The 19,342-nt window shown below is 39.5% G+C and overlaps 1 protein-coding gene and 1 long non-coding RNA gene across 3 annotated transcripts in view; one reads left to right on the forward strand and one right to left on the reverse strand.

Annotated features, from left to right (window-relative positions):
* Nucleotides 1-655, reverse strand: part of LOC113972932 — a 44,722-nt gene extending 44,067 nt beyond the window's left edge. The window contains exon 1 of the long non-coding RNA XR_003536075.1: nt 208-655. This is a non-coding gene — a long non-coding RNA (uncharacterized LOC113972932). The remainder of the gene's footprint in view (nt 1-207) is intronic.
* Nucleotides 656-1,084: 429 nt separating this feature from the next.
* Nucleotides 1,085-19,342, forward strand: part of LOC113972825 (AP2-interacting clathrin-endocytosis protein-like) — a 40,005-nt gene continuing 21,747 nt past the window's right edge. The window contains exons 1-9 of one of the 2 annotated variants that reach the window (XM_027694278.1): nt 1,085-1,306; nt 1,383-1,568; nt 9,199-9,473; nt 10,245-10,362; nt 13,373-13,462; nt 15,616-15,696; nt 16,752-16,848; nt 17,491-17,579; nt 17,795-17,897. In XM_027694278.1, coding sequence (XP_027550079.1) covers nt 1,194-1,306; nt 1,383-1,568; nt 9,199-9,473; nt 10,245-10,362; nt 13,373-13,462; nt 15,616-15,696; nt 16,752-16,848; nt 17,491-17,579; nt 17,795-17,897 — 1,152 coding nt within the window. In that variant the 5' untranslated portion in view covers nt 1,085-1,193. Of the gene's footprint in view, nt 1,307-1,382; nt 1,569-9,198; nt 9,474-10,244; nt 10,363-12,661; nt 12,681-13,372; nt 13,463-15,615; nt 15,697-16,751; nt 16,849-17,490; nt 17,580-17,794; nt 17,898-19,342 lie in introns of those variants that run through there. The other variant, XM_027694279.1, reaches the window with a different exon arrangement.

Raw genomic sequence — 19,342 nt, forward strand, 5'->3', positions numbered from 1 at the left:
TGGCATTATCCTTCCTGTGTCAGCAACTACTGTTCTTGTCTCCAAGACAAGCCCAGCCCCTATGTTTATAGGGACGAAGAGACACAGTCATTACGGAAACAGAGGGTAGGATTAACCTGCGTGTGATGGCAAGAGGGAAGAAAACTGGATGCTAACTACAAAGGAAAAAGAAGCACAAAATATGAGACCGCAGAATAGGTGAGTCACCTGCCTGTTGGGTTTCCAAAGCCTCTTCCCTCCTCGATGTGACCCTGCAAGGAAGGACCAAGCTGTGCTGTCTGCCCGGTGTCAGCTTGTGGCTGGCAACCTGCTCCCTCTCGGCCACTTCACCAAATCCCAGAGGAGTCTCCTCAGGATCACGACAATGGTATCCATCTTGCCTCTTCCATCCTCGGTTGGTACCTGCCTTCAAGCCTTTTTCCCTGAGTATTTTCAGCACTTATCAACTTGAGACGGTTACGTGCTTCTTCCACTTACACTCTGAAGTTGGAAAGGCTCTCCCTTGCCTCAGGAGGGCGGCATAGAGAGACTTCTACCACCTGAGCAGCAGTTTATTTCTTTGGCAAGGCAGCCGCTGATGGGGAGTATGGATTTTCCTGCAGAGCACCAGCAGGCTGAGGGCTGCGGCCCGCGGGCTGCTGCCTCTTCCCTGCGGGGGCTGCTACCCCTTCCCTGCGGGAGCTGCAGCAGCGGGACGGGGCTCGGGCGGCCGTCGAACGCCAGACCCCGTCAGGGCCCCTCCGTCAGGGCAGGGGCGTGCCGGGGCGGGACCCGCGGTGGGGCCGGGCCGGCGGGGGCGGGGCGGCGGCCGCCAGGGGGCGCCCTCCAGGCGGCAGCCGCGCTCTGTCGCGCTGAAAGGCCCCGCCCCCGGGATGGAGGTCCCGCCCCCCGGTACGGACCCCGAGGCGGGGGCGGGGCCAGGCGCAGCGCCCCGGCTCTGATTGGCGGAGGGCAGCGCTGGCCACGCCCCGCGCGCGGAGCGGGGAAGGCGCCTCGTCCCGCCCCGCGCGGCTCCCGCGGCTCCCGGCGCTACTCCCGCTGCCCTGGCGGGAAGGCGGGCACGGCCCGCGGCTGCAAGCGCTGTCCCGACTGTTTCCGTGAGTACGGCGGGCCGTCGCCAAGGGACCGGCTGCCGGTCCCCGCCCCGCGCCTCTGCCGCCGCGCGGGGCGCGGAGCGGAGCGGCGGCCGGCACATGGCGCGGTGCGGCGGCGGCGGCGCAGCGTCGAAGGGCCCCGGCCCGGCGGCGGCGGAGCGGCAGCGGCTGAAGGAGGCGCTGGCCGAGCAGCTCCGGCAGGACCTCGGCAGGTGGGCGCGGGGCGGTGGCCGAGCTGGGGGCGGCCCCGTGCGGGGCGGGGACACGCGGTAACGGTGCCGTCCGCAGGCTGCTGGCGGAGGGGACCCACTCCGACGTGACCATCCGAGTGGGCGACGCGGCGCTCCGGGCGCACCGGGCGGTGCTGCTGGCGCGGGCGCCGCGGCTCTTCGCCGCCCTGGGCGGGGGGCGGCCGCCCCCCGAGGTGCTGCGGCTGGACGGCGTGGGGACCGCGGAGATCCGGCGCTTCCTGCGGTGAGTGCGCGGCCGCGGCGGGACTGATGAGCTGGCCTTGGCACCGCTTCTCTTGTGTCCTGTCTTCTTGCTTGCCAGCGCTAACACCTGTTGTAAAGCTTTTCTCGTTCAAGGCAGTATTCTCACAGCTTTCCTACAGCGTTGGCAGGACTTTTCTGTAACTTCCTTATTTTCCTCTGCCTTTGTCCCTCTGGTGACAGCGCATGGCTGTGCTCTCCACCACAGCATGTTTTTTATGGTATGTAGAGGCTTTGGAGTAGATAAAGAGAAAAAGCAGCCAAAATCCTGAATGTACCCTCTAAGATTGTCTGTGCCTACTAACGCTCTTCTTAGCAAGATTCCCTAATGGAAACAGAAAAGAAAAACTGCTGTCAGGTCACAAGTAAAATAAAAAAGTTATGGATACAGAAACCTAGGACAGTTCATCAAGTGGGATGAAAATGCATCAAAGCTAGAAACTCATCACTCAAGTCCTAATGAGCCATGGGCTAGGCCAGAGACGGCACAGCTTTGATCCGAGCTGGGATCCCAGAGGGAGGCGTGTGGGCTGGCTGCTCCCCAGGGACTGGTGCAAGGGCCAGCGCGTTTTTGCACTGCCAGCTGTTTTCTCATTGCCACACATGCAACATCTCTCATGTCTTGCTCCAAACCTTAGGTAAGTTATGTGAGGAGTGTTGGCTGGTGTTGCCACCAGACCTTGCAATCCTCCTTGTTATAAGTGCCTCTCACCTTCTCTCAAAGACCTGCTTTTCTCTAACAAAGCTGCAGCAGTGCCAACTACTTTCCCTAAAACAGTGTTGGTGTGAAGTGGTAGGCACTCTGGGATTTCACATGAATTCAGGATGTGCCTAGAAAATGTAGGTACCTGCAGGCTCTTGAGATTGTTGGCAAGAGGAAGGAGGGGGAAGGTGTTGCAGTTTTAAAGTTTAGTGCCTGAAATAGTCTGACCTCTCCCTACTGGTTTTGTTCATTCTCTCCTTAAATTTGTAAATAAGACAGCAGATAGGTAAAAATATGTATTCGGAATACTAAAGTTATGATAATTATGAGAGAAAACTTTTTGAACCTAGAGTAATATCTGAAACACAAGAATCATTGTGGTGGAACAGGTCGATAAACAGGCATTTATTACGTTACTGTCACAGCCTGGCAGGAGCATTAGCAAAACAAGTGGTAAGAAACAAAACAGCATGGGTTTTGTCTCGTATTTTTCCTGACTCCATTATTACTTTGCTATAACTAATTTCTTTCACTTCATGTAAGAATTTCATGGAGAAGTATGATATTGCAAATTTTAAAATATCAAATTCATTTGGACATAATTATTTGGAATAATTATTTTAATTATCTATATACTGTTACAGCATTTTCTTTGTTTTCCTAATGGTAAGCACTTAATATGCCTACAGTCCACTGATACGTGCTTTCAATTTTGTCTGTGTTTGCTGGAAGGCAAGTAATGATGTCTGGAGTCCTGCATGTTCTCCAAAAAGGATGGTATTGAAAAGCACCTTTAAACTCAGCTCATCTCATTATAAACTTTTATCTTTTCACAGTGAGTTTAGATTCTTCAAATAACCCTCCCTGTATGTTCTAAGATATGTATGAAATGTGTTTTGCAAGATCATTGCTTTTTCTTAACTCAGTCTTCACCTTTCGAGTCCTCTAACCTAGCACATGCTGTGAAAATTTGTGCCACAGAGTGCACTGAAGTTTGACGACAGTGAACTCCTTTGGACCAAAGAAAGGAAGCAGCCTTAGTTGAAAAGAGCCTAATTCATTGTTGAAATGACTTCTGCTGGTATCAGTGGCTGTTGAATCTCAGTGGCTTCTTGTTTGGATGCTAATTAATTAATCTTCACAAATGCAAAACAGTGCCTTTAAATTAAAGCTTCAGGTTTACCAGAAGCCAGCCTAGTTCTTGGAGCACGTGAACCACCATGATGAGTTGTAACAAAGACCTGTAGCTGCAGCTGAGCTCCTGAAAGATGTTGTGTTCTACAAAAGTTCTGGTTTTGCGTGGAGAAGTGGAATACTAATACAGTATTGAAGAGTTCATCAAAGATATACAAAAATCTCATTTCTTTTCCTGTTTGTGTTCAGCTTTTCTTTTATCTTCCCAAGTAAAAATTATCTTCCCTTAGGGATTTGGGGATTTTCTTTTCTCACGGGCTATATCTGGCCTGCATCTCAGTGAGGCTCACTTCCTTTGGGCCTCTGTCTCTCTTCATCAGGAGAGATGTGAGCTGCGTGTCACTTGTGTGCTGAAGGCTGTGCAGCTCCTCTTGCCAAACTTCTGAGCATTTTTGAGCAGGAGGGAGGACATGGTGAGCTTCATGCTGACCTTTCTGCATAGCCCCAGCATGAAATAGAAGAGCAACTAAGCAGTGTTTTGTTTCCCTCCGTACACTTGAATATCTGAGGACACCAGGAAGTGCAGCATCCATATTGTAGACACTCTGTACCCTATTTTTTTGCATGATTAATGTAATATTGACTGTGCCCTCCAATAGCCTCCTGCCACTCTTCAGGACACCACTAGAAAAGTGTCATCAATTCCAAGTACATGGATGGCAGGAGATGACTGCCTAAGCAGGGTTCTGCGGTGTGCCTCAGGAAGAAAAACTTAGCATCCCTAAAGGACAACAGTCAGTCACAGATCATTAGATCATTACTATCTTGTGAGCTGGGAGGCAAACTGCTTTTTATTTTCCCTTGCAGTTGGAAAAAATACAGCTTTAGCAATAAAAAATCTAGTTATTATTGTCTCTTGATATTTGTATTGAAGGCAGCTGATTCAGGGAAGGACAGAGAGGGACCTAATGACAGATCCAGTTAAAAAGCAATAAATACAATCAAATACAAAGGAATACAATTGTCATTGTGACATTTACTGCCACAGGGGTTAATTTGCAATAGCAGCAGTTGATTCAATGTAGACCAGCCAAGGCTTCAACCCTGTTATGCTTGTAGAGTTCTGTATCAGGCAGTACAAGGATGTCACATCTCTCTTAAGTGCAGGCAGAAACATTCTGGAAGGTAAACTCCTAGACAGCATGATGGCAGTAACTTCTTTCTGTAGAGTCTCTGCAAACCTTTCTTTGTATAAAAAAATCTTAGGCTGTAGTAACTGCTATGAAAACAACAAATACCCTATAGCATGTCCCTGTTTCATCTGTCACCTGGCCACACCTCTTGCAATCTCATTGCTCATGCCTATCAGAATCTTTTCTGTGTGCAGGGGGGGGAATCCCCAAGCCATAAGGTGAGGTATCTATTAAAATTACACAACATCATACTGACGTTACAGAAGGTGATGGCTTAGCTCTGTTTTCAGCTTGACATTCTCTTGCATGTGAGGTTTTCATAAAACAGTTGCACCAAATACAGCACGTTTGTGAATATTTGTTCTTTAAATACAATTTCCGGTTACAGTTCCATACCACTGGATTACAAAGTAGTGAAAAAGGGAAATATTTCTTTAAATAACTTGTGCATTAATTTATTCTTACTGATTCCTAGATTGTCATAGTCCACATTGGATAATGGCTGCTTTGGAGGAAACAAACCTGACTTATACACATGTACACTGAATTCTTTTATGTTTATGCCTCAGCAATCTTACCCTTAATATCTAGGCTTACGCATTCCCCTCTAGTGGGTTGTGATTGCAGACCACTCTTTCAGAAGAATAGCATGCCTCCCATGTTATTGAAATTTTATGGTTTATACAAACTATTCTGATGTGGTCCTTCCCTTTTATCCTGTTACCAGTCGTGCCTGTTGATGTGGTGCAGTGTACCGTGCAATGAGTATCTTCTCTGAGTGACTGATTCGTGGAACTTGAAAACAAGCTAACTGCATAGGGCTTTCTGTGGCACTTACAGGTGCATTTTTTGGCCCAACAACTATTCTTTTCGTATTCTTTCATAAAGGAATCAGTGATACAGCTGAAAAAAAATCATCCCTCCTAAAACAAATAGAGTTAACAAACCTTGCCCTACTGATGTGGCAACATGGGAACTGACTTAAACTTTGTGAAACAATAAGTCCTGAATTAAAATGCTCTGTTAAGACTTATCTCCAAAGAACAGTGAAAACTGAGAAAGTTTAGAACAAATTATAATCAAAGTCTTTATTTTCCAAGTCAAGAGATTAAGGAATCTGCTTCTCTTGAACACGCAAGCTGTTCTAACTTAATGGCTTTTGTTCATACAACCGCATTGTCTGGTCTGAGTTTGTCACTACAGCACCAGGTTAGTTTTGTGGTTATAAATATGAGCTAAGTTAGTCACTGAGAAGAATAAGACTTTGCTGAGGGAGGGAAGGAGGGAAATAAGTAATGTACAACATGAAGCTGGTAGCTCAGATTTTATGATATATCCTGTTGGGGGAAGAAAGCGTTCACCAAGATGACTTGTTTACTTTGATGAAAATGAGCTTTAAACACATGACAAACAACGGCAACCTTATCTCCTTTCCACATACATAGAAACAATGAGTTTGTCTTTTTCTTACTAAATTTTTTTTTTTGATCCATGTTTATATCTAATCTCAATCTTTCGGAGGCAGTTGAGAAGCTAAACTGTCAAGTCACAGTATATTTGGTATGTGTGTGATACTAACATCTTGCTTTGGAAAGCATAGAATCTTAATGCAATGGATTTATGCCCCAAGGGGAAAAAAAAAAATCAATCTATGAGAAATGGGTAGAAACCTTTCACTGGGACCACGACTGCTTAAGGATCAGGTTCTTCTTCTGAAATGCTGAGCTTTCACAAGAAATTAGAAAATTTAATCAGCACCTGTGTGAGGCAGTGAAGCAGTTGACATTGCATCTCATGAGAAGTTTACTGAAATACTTCTATCAGGAAATCAGCTAAGTTAAAACAACCATCTTGGCTGCAAAAATCAAGCAGATGGCTCTTTTAGCAAATCTAAAGGGAAATGGAAGAATCTTAAGTGATTACGGTATGTTGAGGTTGTGCATATGACAGGCCTGACTTGCACTAATGCAGATTCGCTGCTATAGGTGTGTTGTTGAAATATTTTTGCAAGCCCACCAAGATTAAATGCAGTACATGAGAGTATTTGGTGCAGTCGGGTTTGCTAGACATTAGTGCATTAAAACTGTGGGCAGGGAGATTTCTTACATTCTCGGTGTTATTTTTATTAACAAAAGTAAACATACTTTGGGTTCATTTTCGCACTTAGTTGTAGTAACTGATAGCTTTGTTAAAGTAAAACTGTATAATATATTTTACACGTGTAAAGAAGATATTTCGGTGCTAATCTAGTTACTTCTCTCTACACTGGAGAGGAATGGGTTTGATGGATGGACCATTCAGTGGATAAGGAACTGGCTGGATGAGCACACCAAAGAGTTGTAGCTGGTTGATGAAAAGCTCAATGTGAGCGGGCAGTGTGTGCATCAAAAGTGATCCCATGGGTCGAGGGAGGTGACTCTCCCTCTCTACTCTGCTCTCTTGAGACTCCACATGGAGTACTGTGTCCAACACTGGGGTCCCCAACATAAGAAAGACATGGACCTGTTGGAATGAGTCCAAAGGAGGGCAACAAAGCTGATGAGAAGGCTGGGGCACCTATGCAGACAGGCTGAGAGAGTTGAGGTTGTTTAGCCTGGAGAAGAGAAGGCTCTGGGGAGACCTTAGAGCACCTTCCAGTACCTGAAGGGTGCTTATACAAGAGAGCTGGAGAGGGACTTTTGACAGGGGCATGTGGTGAGAGGACAAGAGGGAATGGCTTTAAACTGAGAGTAGGTTTAGGTTGGATATTAGGAAGAAATACTTTATTGTGAAGGTGGTAAGGCTTTCTTAGATTGTTCAGAAGACTATGAAAACTGCTGACTTGTAACTACTCAGTTCAAAATGGACCAAGATATAAGACCTTCTGATGACACCTCTATCTGATTTAAAGAAGAGATTCATAACTTTATAGAATTGTTATCTTCTGCACTTTAGCTTATGAAACTAGGATGTCACGTTGAATGAAGCTTACTCATGAGGTTTGGAACAGTTTTTAAAAACTATTCCTGTCATAATTCTGCAGTAAGGGTTCTGGTTTCTTACAGCAACTGTGTTTTAAAGAAATGGTTTTACATTATCACTAAACCATCTGAGCTCCAAGGTCCAAGCTATGCATTTTGCTGTGGATGACAGATTTCCCTAGCTTTTATTTTTGCAGAAATGCACCATTTGATACTCTCTAGAGGACAGTCTAGAAAGCTTCACTCTGCTTTAGAAATGAGTCTATAAAATAGAGGGTGCTGCCAAGGAAAGTTTTCTATAACAGGTTTTAGAAAACTGTAGAATCTTGCAATCTGGAAACATTTGATGGGATTCTAACTAAGATAAAAGGAAATTTCTAAAAGATGTGCCAAAATCATTATTGCTGTCTGTGAAGTAAAATAATGGATGCCTCCATGAGTCTTTCAAAATAGTAAATTTACAGTCTGTATTAATACAGGACTCTAATATGAAGATAACCTGCTGAATTTCTATGAATACACGTACAGATACAACAACCTTAAAATCCCGTGTAAAAAGGGTCCACCAATCTTTCAGTGTGAAATCCTGTCACACCTTTTTCTGGCCCTTCCTTTCAAAATCTAATAAAATATTAAAATTCTTATTCCCTGCATTCTTGTTTCTCCTCATTTTCACTTGGTGAGGACCTGTATCACATACACAAAAAAAATTCTACCTATCTCAATCCTTCAAATACTTAAGAAGGACTTAAGAAGGAAGATGATTTCTTTGTATGTTTTCTCAGCCCCTTTAGAGAACAGTGTCCAAATGGCACATTCAAATTACTGTGTTCCCAGTATTAACAAAAAAGCCTCTTTGCCATGGAACGAGTGACTTGATGCAGATCTCTAAGCACGTCTGCTACATCCAAAGTAACTGTAGCTCTTCTGTTAAACTTTGTTAACTTCATCCCTATGGTATGAAACCACGGATGAAGCATATTATCTGTTCACATTGGCTTTGTAAGGATCCATTAAGTTGCTAGAGTGCAGTATCTTTCTATAAATACAAAATCTTTGCAGTCACAGACTGCAGGCTTTGTTAGCCTTCCAGATCTTGAGCCAAAAATAAGCTGGTGAAACAGATGGGAAAGTGGGAAGCTGGAATTACTATATGGGCAAAATGAAAGTTCTTGGGTGATCTTAACTGCAAATTTTTGTGCTTTCAGGTACTTCCTTTGAAATTAAAATTTATTTCCCCAATTCATTTATATCTCTATACAATTATTATGATTTTGTACTTGTAACCTTGATGTTAGAAGGTTTTTATATTTTGGGAGATGTAAAATTGATTATATTAAAGGACAATCAAATGTTTCTTTTGCTCATACTAAGATTTATACATCAGTTCCTTTTAACCTGATATTACATTTTACCTGTAGTGCTTGTTTATGCTTTTCAAGCATTGCAGAAATAAGTTTTCCAAAGATACAGTTTTTAAAAGGTGGGGGTTTTCTAAGTACTGTAGAGTCCAGCTTTTGTTTTCTGGTCATGTACTTTCTTACCTAAAAAGATGCCATTTTTTATTTGTTTGGTTTGATCAATTAAGAAATTACAGGAGTAAAAGTTAGTGTCATCTTCTAGGCTTGTATATTCATCTGATAAAAATCTTAAAGAAGCTGAGGAGCTGGCTATGATGAAAAAAGTATTGGAACCCAAATTAATACATGAAAACAACATTGCTACTCTTCAGAACACTCAAACAAATGTAAATTGTCTCAGAGAAAGCAAAAAACCACCTGTTGAACAGAATACTTCAAGTGGAGCTGTGCCCCTGCAGAAAGAAGTTGCTTGTTCGTCTTGTGTTGAAGAAATTCCAGAAGCAGTTGTTGATGCAGAAAGCAACAAAGACACTGCAGGTAGGTTTGGAATTATACTTTTTTTCTTTTTGTCTTTTAAGTAATTATTCAGTTGTAAAAATGCAGGCAAAAATTAAAATTACTTTTATAGCATGGTTTACATGGACATTCTTTCCTATGGTCTACCTCATTCTCTCACACTTTGAAAAAATGAATTGCTGCAGAAGTTTGGCAGGAACCCTTCCCAACCAATGTGCAGCATAATAAATCTGGCAGGACTTGCCAGGCATCAGTAAACTCGAGCCCTCACCATGTGGAACTTCCCCACAGCAGAGTATCTCCATCCCTTTCCTTTTCTAGCAAATTGCACTAGTTCCAGTGTTGTTTTATGAGGGTTTTGGAACCTTTAAGAGTCTTCCATGCTACAACTGTGAATGAAACAATATGAGGAAATGCATCTTCACCAGAGGTGTTGGCTGCTACAACTGTGTCAGTAACAGAGGCTCATGCAGCAAATTTGTAGCACTGCATGACCCTTCTACTTTAATGCAGAGGTTCGAGATCTCTGCAGAAAAAATGATCTGGCTGCATAATCTTATGAAAGAGCAACTGTAGCACTTCTTCTGTAGGTACCAAATATGGAGCATTGGTCAAATTTCTGGTATCTCAAGTCAAAACGAGAAGTAAAATGCAAGGTCTGAAAAATCCTTCAAGGAAAATCCTAGCTTTCATGTCAGATTCTTCTTTTCAAAATTTTAAGTTGTCTGTGTACTGTCAATAGTCTGCTTTACATTAGACAGAGTGAAAATAGCTATTTCTCTCCATCTGCAGGTAATTCCAGACTAGAAACTGCATCTGTGTTAGGAGAAGACTTAATGATGCTCTACAAGAAGTGCTGTTGTCCAGATATTAATATTTGCATTGAAGGCAAAGATTTTCAAGCTCACAGGTACAAAAGTATTTACAGTAAAAAATTTTTCAACCAACAGCCTTCTAACACTGTTGTTACTGTACATCTGTTGGAAGCTACTGCCGGTGCTGCTCCCTAGCTGTGAACTGTTATAGTTTTTAGGTCTTATGTCTGAAGTGGCCATACTTTGATACTAATGAGTATCATTTATCTCATCGACAGTAACTGTTGTGAAAACAACTGCACTTTTAGCACTTCTAAGATTGCCACTGTAAACTCATATGATGAGTACATACTCATATATCAATACTGTGTAGTTTACTTTGCTAACTTTTTATATATATAAATAAATATAAAATAATAAAAGATAATCTGTGGTCTGTAAAGAAAATGAAAAATCTATTCATAAACTATTCAGCTATTAGTGCTGAATAAAATTTCCACATAGGTAGAAAAATTCTGGAATAGTAATTTTTTTTCCTGCTTTTCAGAATCTGTGCATACAGAATCTGATTTTACTTTAATTGCTTCAGTGATGTAGGTGTAAAGATTGTCAGCAGACTTTATTAGATCTAAAGTCCACGGCCGTTTAAGGACTTTGGCTTATTGTACTCCTGTAGCTTGGTAAAGCAAATTAAAGTGTCAGTACCATTCCTCGTACCTTTGATATAAGTCTGCATTTGAGATAGCAAACTAGACAGCCTGTATTTTGTTCCCTTTGAGTATAAAAATCACTGAGAGAGACTAGAAAAACCCTCCACTGCTTATAGTATTTTCTCAACACAAAGCCAGAGGGGTTATTACTGACGTTACAAGTATTACAAAAGACATGCCATAATAGTGTGTGCGGGTATTTTATTTTTTTAAATAATAGAGCTAGGATGTATACTAAATTTCCAGAATGTAATATAGTTAAGCATGTTTGTTTCTTCTGTTCTACACTATAAAAAGACATGTTCTCAGATCCATAACTTTGAGAAACAAATACTTAATGGTAAAAAAAAATGACCAGAGAGATTCTATCAGCTCTAAAGAGCTTCTTTAATTTAGGCCACTTCCTGCCTGGAGCAATGTATCTAGTTTAACTAGCATCAAAAAATATGGCAGTAAATCATAGAAAAAACAAGGATGTTCTGAAACAGGCACAAGACTTGCTTGTTTTAGTGCTGCGTCATGTGAACAGTAGGAGCTAATAAGGGAAATCTAACTTTGGATATCGTTGTGGTGAAAGCACCAGAATTATTTACTTACTTTAAGGGCTTTTTTTTAAAGTTTTCAAACAGGAAACAGTTTAAGCCCCCACACTCTCCCACCCACTTGTCTCAGTATTCTTTACTTTCTCGTGAAGTCCTATGAACTTCCATCAGACTTTCCAGTGTGAGCAGCAGTGCTCTGAGAGAGTTGCCAAGTTATGTTTTCCTAGTGTTGTGTTCTTACAGAGCTCTGCATGGAGCGAGTCAAGTTTGTTCGGTGATAAAATTGGCACAAACCATCATGGTAGGAAAGCACAGATAAATTTATTCAAATTAATTTGGTATCTCCATGTGTTTTGTAACTATACACTGATAAAATTTAGGTAGTACATGCTTCTCTGTATTCTACTGAGTGCCTGTCTTATTTAAAATAGCAACTTCCAACTATGCCCTTGAAGTTGATTGATCATTGCTCATTACTAAAATTTATTTGGAAGGAGATGAAAAATTGGAGATAAGTGTATTCCATATCTCCGTGATACTGTGTTATTGTATCTTACAAAAACAAGATTGCGTGTGTACCCAGAATTTCACATATTAAAAGTGATGATGTACCCATTTACATGTGGACATATTTCACTAAGATATGAAACATTCTGTGAAGGCTTTGTTATAATTGCTGGATGAATCACAGGAGGAATGTGCGAGAAGTTTCTAATTTAAAGTATTGAGACTTCTGAAGCTGGAGGAGGGAAGAGAGATGAGAGATTACAGAATATATAACGACTAGAAAAGAGACCATAAATAGCATTCTTCATGCTTCTTCCTACACAAAATGAGAGTGCTCTGAAACATTTTAAGAGACAGCAAATACATGGAACAGAAAGGATTCTCATGCCTAATATAACACTTCACTTTTTCTGCCACGGGAAATACGTGACATAAAATAATTTTATAAATAATAGGAAGCTTAGTAAGCATCAGGAAAAAAAAGTATATATGACAATGCTATCTGTGGCTGCAATAGCCCAGATAAGATATATGAAGGCTAACACTGTAACTCGTGTGGATCTGTAAGACTGAAATCATAAAGCCATTTTCATCCACTACCTTATCTTCCTTTCTGCTCTTGCACTTCCACCCTAAGAGGCTCCTGTTGCAAAGGTGTTCTTACGTGATATTTTGAAGACTCTGATAGTGGCAGAGATACTGAGCTACACAGGCTGCTGGTCTGGGGTTTCTTTTATCTATTCGATGGAAGTAGTAGTAAATTGAATTAGCCCCATTATGGCCAGTTATGCTTTTTAAATATACAAGGGTAGTAAGTGTAAATACAAGTAACTGATAACTCTTCTTAAACAGCGTTGTAAACACATATCATATTGTTCTGGCGTGTGATTGTATCAAGTTTTGTTTGACTTTTAGGATGTGCTGGTCAGTGGCCAGCCAGTTTTGAATACAAGAAGTTACATACTTCTCTTTTCATTTTGATAAATACACATTTTGTAGTATAAAAAGAATTTTAAGACACAAGGTTATTTATTGTTATTTGTTAAATAAAACAGAAGAAATAAATGTGAAATTTTATATGAAAGGAAAATGCTTGTGAGAATAGATGTCCTCTGTGTGAATCTCAAAGTCATACTAAAAACAAGCTTTAAGTGAAGAATTTATAGAGTACTGTTTGGGTTTGTTTCTAGCATATTTTGAAATTCCAAACATACTGGAAGAAAAGGCATGTAGTATACAGCTGACACCTTAATGCATAAAGGGCAAAGATTTAAGTCAATGTTATCAAAGAGTCTCATAATAAATATTTGTATCTAGTGGAATAATGTTTACTTTTTCTCTCTCAGGGCCATTTTATGTGCCAGATCTAGTTACTTTGCTGCTATGCTGAGTGGAAGTTGGGCTGAGAGCTCCCAAGAGCACATCACTCTTCAAGGGTAAGTGTTGTCTCTGCCAGTCGTGTGGGAGCAAAGGTAGGCAATTTCCAATCACTGCAAATATGTAACAACCGTGCTGTGTACAGAGCACTGAAGATTAATCTGCCTTGACACTTTTCTCCAGCCCGATGAGTTTACTGAGTACTGTTTTGACTTCAGGATGACTCTGTGTGTAGTGTATTTGTTAATATTGTCAGATGATTCAGAGAAGTATTTTTCATCAGCAGAAGGGCACTAATTCTTTTTTGTAGAGTATGTTTTAGTAGTCACAGTGTATTTGAGAATTCTTTTCTTTCCCTTCATGTTGTACATGTTGTGAAAAGTATTATGCGTGTCTGAACAACATAATTTTCATACTTATTTGTACAATAAGTGTATATTTACAATGTAAAGGCAAATAACAATTACATCTCCTAAACAGTGTTTAATTATGATATTCCAGCAGCATTTACTAAAGCAATTTTATCTAGTGTGCTTGTTCACAATGACTTTCAGTGTGAGAGCTGAAAACAATGGAGCTGTCACTGTAAGATGAATACTTAAGACTTCATAAATAAGCTGGGGACTGCCAGGTTAGTTGTTTTCAGTATCAGAAAAATCAATTGAAATACATTAGGTTTCCTTTAAGAGCAAAGGAATACTGATCTGTGTACATGTTAGCTTTTTTGTTCAGGCATGGTGTAGGCTGACTCAGTTTTCTTCAGGAAGAACCGTGTACCTTACAGTGCTGCAAAATGTAACTGCTTTGTGTTAATAGAAAATTGCTTGGCCAAGTGATACCTTCTCAAATGACCATAATTTTAAGTTGCTGTCAGTGTAGTAATACTGCTGCAAAATCAGGAAGGTTGTCTGTTGATTTGGTTATAAATTCCTAATCCTTATAAAACATTATACTTGTAATTTAATTGATTCCTTACTTTTATGGTATGTTTTAGAGGCTGATAGTCACCAGTTACTCTGGTATTTACACTTCTCTCTCTGTAATTGATTTCTATGTGGTTAAGAAAATTTCATCCTAATTTTTCAGTAGAGGTTTTATCCTGAGAAGTACTTAATCTTTATATGAGCATATTCCCATGCCAGTGTCTCATAACTTCTGTTATAATGAATCATATCCATAATTTTACCTTTTCTAGTTCACTTTTCTGCTTAGTGCTGATTTCTGTGCTCTCTTTTATAGCACTTATAAAGTACTTATGGCTTAATCTGAAATAATGAAAACTCTGCATAAGGTAACAACTGCCAAGACTGGGGAAACTCCTTGGTGACTTCATGGCTATCGTGTGTACTGATACGCAGAGACAACTGTGCTGATTTTGCTTCTCTGCATGTTGCAACGTTGGGCTTTTTTCCTTTTGTTTTTAGTCATCAATGTCAGTTGCTTAAACATGTCTAATGTTTTAAAGGGTCTTAGCTCCATCTGCATGACTATATTCCATTTACACTAATGTACAAAGCACTTGTGGGCTCTGAAGATTGCTCACAAAACCGTATGTACACAAGTACAATGAGGTGTTGTTCAGGAGATCGTGTCCATCATTTAAAACAGGCATTCTGTGCCTTTCTGCATTGTGGTGCTGGGACTATGAAAGGATGCAAATGCTACCGTGTAGGAATTCCAGCTTCCTTAATCTGAGTAAAGACTTTCTAAATTTGGAGATGTAACATTCCTACTTAGCATTCTAATAAAACTAAAAAATGTGGTTTTATTGTCGGAAAAGATAAATATATCATAAAATAAAGAATTAAAAAATAATTATTATAAAACAATTTAAAAATATGTAGTTAATTAATAATTGATTTATTACTAGTAAAGGGCTTGGTTCTGATGAAAAAAATCCTTTCTGAATATTATCAGTGTAAATAATATAGTTATTAGTATTAGTCTGCTTATGACTTATTTTCAAAGATTTAAAGTATTAGAAAGTTTTAGCAAGACTATTCAGTAGCTAAGTTCACCCAAAAGTAGTCCATTTAGATACTTTTGCATTGCAGTAATCTTGAAAATAGCTTTAATTTTATGAGATCATTTACCTTCCATTCACAGAACAGCTGGATGATGTCAGCTTTTTGACCAACTTCCTTTGGCTAAGAAGTGTAGTGCATTTTATTCAGGACATGTCTTTATTTGTATTTTTCTTTCTTTTTTGCAGCATAAGCCATACAGAAATGAGTGTCATCTTGCATTTTATATATGGAGCTATTCTGGACTTCCCAGACAAAGTTGATGTTGGGTATATGTCAACTTTTGTTATTTTTTAGTTGTAGTTTTGTTCATTTTATTGTTCTGTATTTTCCCAGTTAAAAGTCAGAAGGAAAATTCCAAAAATAAAGCTGTTGAAGGAATCTTGTTTATTTGACAGCTACTGGAAAAGGTGTGCCAGCTGTTTTTGGAATACTGTATGAGGAGTGTGAAAACAGGAGGATGTTTTATACCAAAGTAATTCCTAATTTGCCTACGCCTTCCTTTTAGTTTTCAGAATAATATATACAATGTGTGATAGCATATAACAGTTAATATTTTTAATTTATTTTAAAATAATTATTCAAGTGGTGAGAAGGCTAAGTAGTGAGTCTTAGATCCATAAAAGGTGATATATAGTAACCAATGTACATGTTGGCATTTTCTTCTGGGATAGTTCTTAATCACTTTTTTTATACATAATCCTGTATTAGTGAAGTAAATTCTGAAATCTGTGAATTATTCCCTGAAACCATTTATATATGAGATGTTGAACTCTGCCACTAAACAGTAAAGAGCTATAATTTCTTAAAAACATGGAATTGTTCATAATGTGCCCCACTGTCAATGTTTAAGTAATGAATTGATATAGAAAATAAAATTATTGTATTGATTAATATATAAAATAATTAATAATTTGCTTACTGTGCTTTTTAATATTTGAAAGGGACATAACAATGTCATAACATTTTATGTAATCCTTGCAAAAAACCCTACAAAATGCCAAAACTCCACTGGCACAAATATCTTTTTCACTTGCTATCCTCAAAATAGAGAAACTGAGAGGCTTCTAAACAGTTTCTCAGCTAGAAGTTGAGGCTTACTGTTATATAGGCTGAACTCAGTGGCTGGGAGTTTATTATTAGGTGAATATGTGTTTCTGTTTGAAGACTGTTCTTTGGCAAGTGGCACACTTGGTTATCAATATTTCTGCAGTAAGTTCTGACTGAACAAAGAGGTGAGAAATTAGCATGTCAATTGTCATGTAAGCAAAATGCATTTATCAAAATGACTTGTTGATTTCTGTTGCTTCTGCTTTCTCTTCAGTCGCATGTTGGGCATTGCAGATATGTATGGGCTGGATGGGCTAAAAGAAGTAGCTGTCTACATTTTGAAAAGAGATTACTGCAATTTTTTCCAAAAGGTACATCAGTTCTCATGCTACTTTGTGAGCTATAAAGCCCAAAAATTTTGATTCTATTACTTAATTGTAATTATTGAAAATATATTTAATAACTGTGTGGTCAAGGTGTTAGCTTAAGTCAACAGACCCTGTTCTTATGTGTGAGTCTGCTAATTTCACTGGGATTGATGATGGGAGTAAGGCCTGTGGTCTCATCCACCTGTTTACAGAAACTTGTAAACCCCAGCTGATGAAAAGCAGTATTCCACATGATTAATTCAATATATTAAATTACACTGAGTATAATTTAACATGTCCCGTTGTAAATGTAGTTGTTCTTGGTGGAGATAAGGAAATTCTGTATATCCGCATATCATATTTCATGGGCATATATTTAGAAAATATTTCTGTTCAATTAAAATTAGTTTAAAAACAAACACCTCTATTTAGAGTTGAGCATTTTCATGCATTAGGCTCATGAGGCTGAATCCAACTTTACTGACATGTGGACGCAGATGACTTACATATTCTGCATAAAGACAAACAAACCTAAATACCATGGTAGCTAACAGTACTTCTGTTTGAACTGAAGATTTTGTACTTCTGTATGGTTTCTGTAAATCAGAATGTACGATAATTGTGGTAATTTTCTAACAATTCTAGCCTGTTCCTGGAAAACAGCAACCTGTACTAGAATGCATGGCTATTGCTCATTCATTGGGAGTGGAAAACCTGTATGCTGCTTGCATGAAGTAAGTAAAATAAAATAAAATAAAATATTGTTTGTTTTTCATTCTCTGGTTTCTGTTTATCTTATTTTGCGAGATAGGATTTATTTTGGCATATAAGATGTTCACATTTGAAATACTTTTTCTTCATAATACTTAAGAGGTATCACTTATGCTAACAAGTGAAGATAAAACATTTTTCATCTTCCTTACCTAAGAGTGGCTCTCTTTTTCAACAGATGGGTAGGAAAACATTTTGCAAAATGTTTGTCAGAGAGAAGCTTTGCCAATTTACCTACTGAACTTCAGAACAACTGTCTTGTTATGTTGATTAACTCTTTGGTAAGTAGTGTGCTTTGTATAAAAATAGAGCTATGTAAATTTTTCCTTATTTAGCTGTACAATGTAATTTAAGAGATAACAAATGTAGTGTTTTAAATGTGTAGTATGTTTACACTATGTAAAAGTTTCCATTAAAATAACAATTTGAAACCCGATTTTGATGTGAAACATCATTGTTATGCTTCATGGCACACGGCCTAGTGATCGTTATATCCACGTCCAGCGTAATAACAGAAAATAAGTTTTTGAAACACAGCCATGACATCCTAATGCAGCATTATGGAAGTGTTCAAGGCCAGGCTGGGTGGGGCTCTGAGAAACTTGGTCACTGCTCTTGGCAGGGTGGTTGGGACTAGATGATCTTTAAGATCCCTGGTGGCTGCTACTGCATATTCAGGTGAAAGCCTGAAAGCCAAAGAGACTTCAGAGCTATGTGGCTGTACCCAGAGAAGCTTAAGAATATCCACAGCTATAAAGCCTGAACAGTCCTTCTGCCAGAATGCATAGTTCTGACAACAAAGATAGTAGCTATAATATCCCAATAGTACACCTAGTATCTCTTAAGATACTAGGTGCTCTGCCGTTATATCAGATCAGTATACTGATTTGTTCGTAGAATATACACATAGCTTTGTGCGTCATATGTTGCATAAATATTTGAGAAGTTTTAACTAATGTTTTCAGGTATAGATCTACAGGTGTTCATAATTACACCACTACCCATCTCCAAACTACCTCAAGTGTGTCCTGTAGTGAAGAGTGAATGTAGACACAGCTCCAGGCTCTTCTCGGGGCCCTTATGCAACATTATCACAACAGTCTAAAGATAAATATTTCGGCCTTCCTTCCCCTCTGTGCCTATTCCAGTACATAAAGATGCAGTGGTTACAATTTGGGTTGAAATACATGTGCTACCTTTAAGCTGCCAGCACTTGCAGAACATTCATAGCACTGTGGTACTTGGTAGTGCTCCAGGTGTATGCCCAGCTTCTCTGGAGGGTTTTTCCAGTCTGGACTAGTGTGATTTGGCTCCCATATGATTGGTTTAAAATTTGTGTTGCAAGATTCACTGGTGTTTTATGGACTGAAGTTTTGAAAGCTTTTAAAATTGCAAAATTAAACAATAAAGCATAAGCCTCTTCTGCCCAGAGACCAGTTCTGCTGAGTGTTCATTCAACTCCGAGAGCTTAAGACACAAATTCCAAAAACCTGTGGAATTCCCAGGGGAGTTTTTCACAATCTGCAAAAATGCTTAAGGCTGCTTGAGGGAGGAAGAAGAAAAGGTCTGACATTAATTTTGCAGGGGCTACTGTTACAATCCTCTTTTTTTCTGCTGCTGGAGTTCTCTGCTGTAAAACTTTTTAACAGTTACACCCAGTTAATGAGTATAACTCTGCTGATCCTTCCATTTACCAATATTGGAACTGTAAAACCTAGTTAATGAG

The sequence above is a fragment of the Neopelma chrysocephalum genome, unplaced genomic scaffold (genome assembly GCF_003984885.1).
Source record: "Neopelma chrysocephalum unplaced genomic scaffold, ASM398488v2 Primary Assembly neopelma1_97, whole genome shotgun sequence".
Taxonomy (NCBI): Eukaryota; Metazoa; Chordata; class Aves; order Passeriformes; family Pipridae; genus Neopelma; species Neopelma chrysocephalum.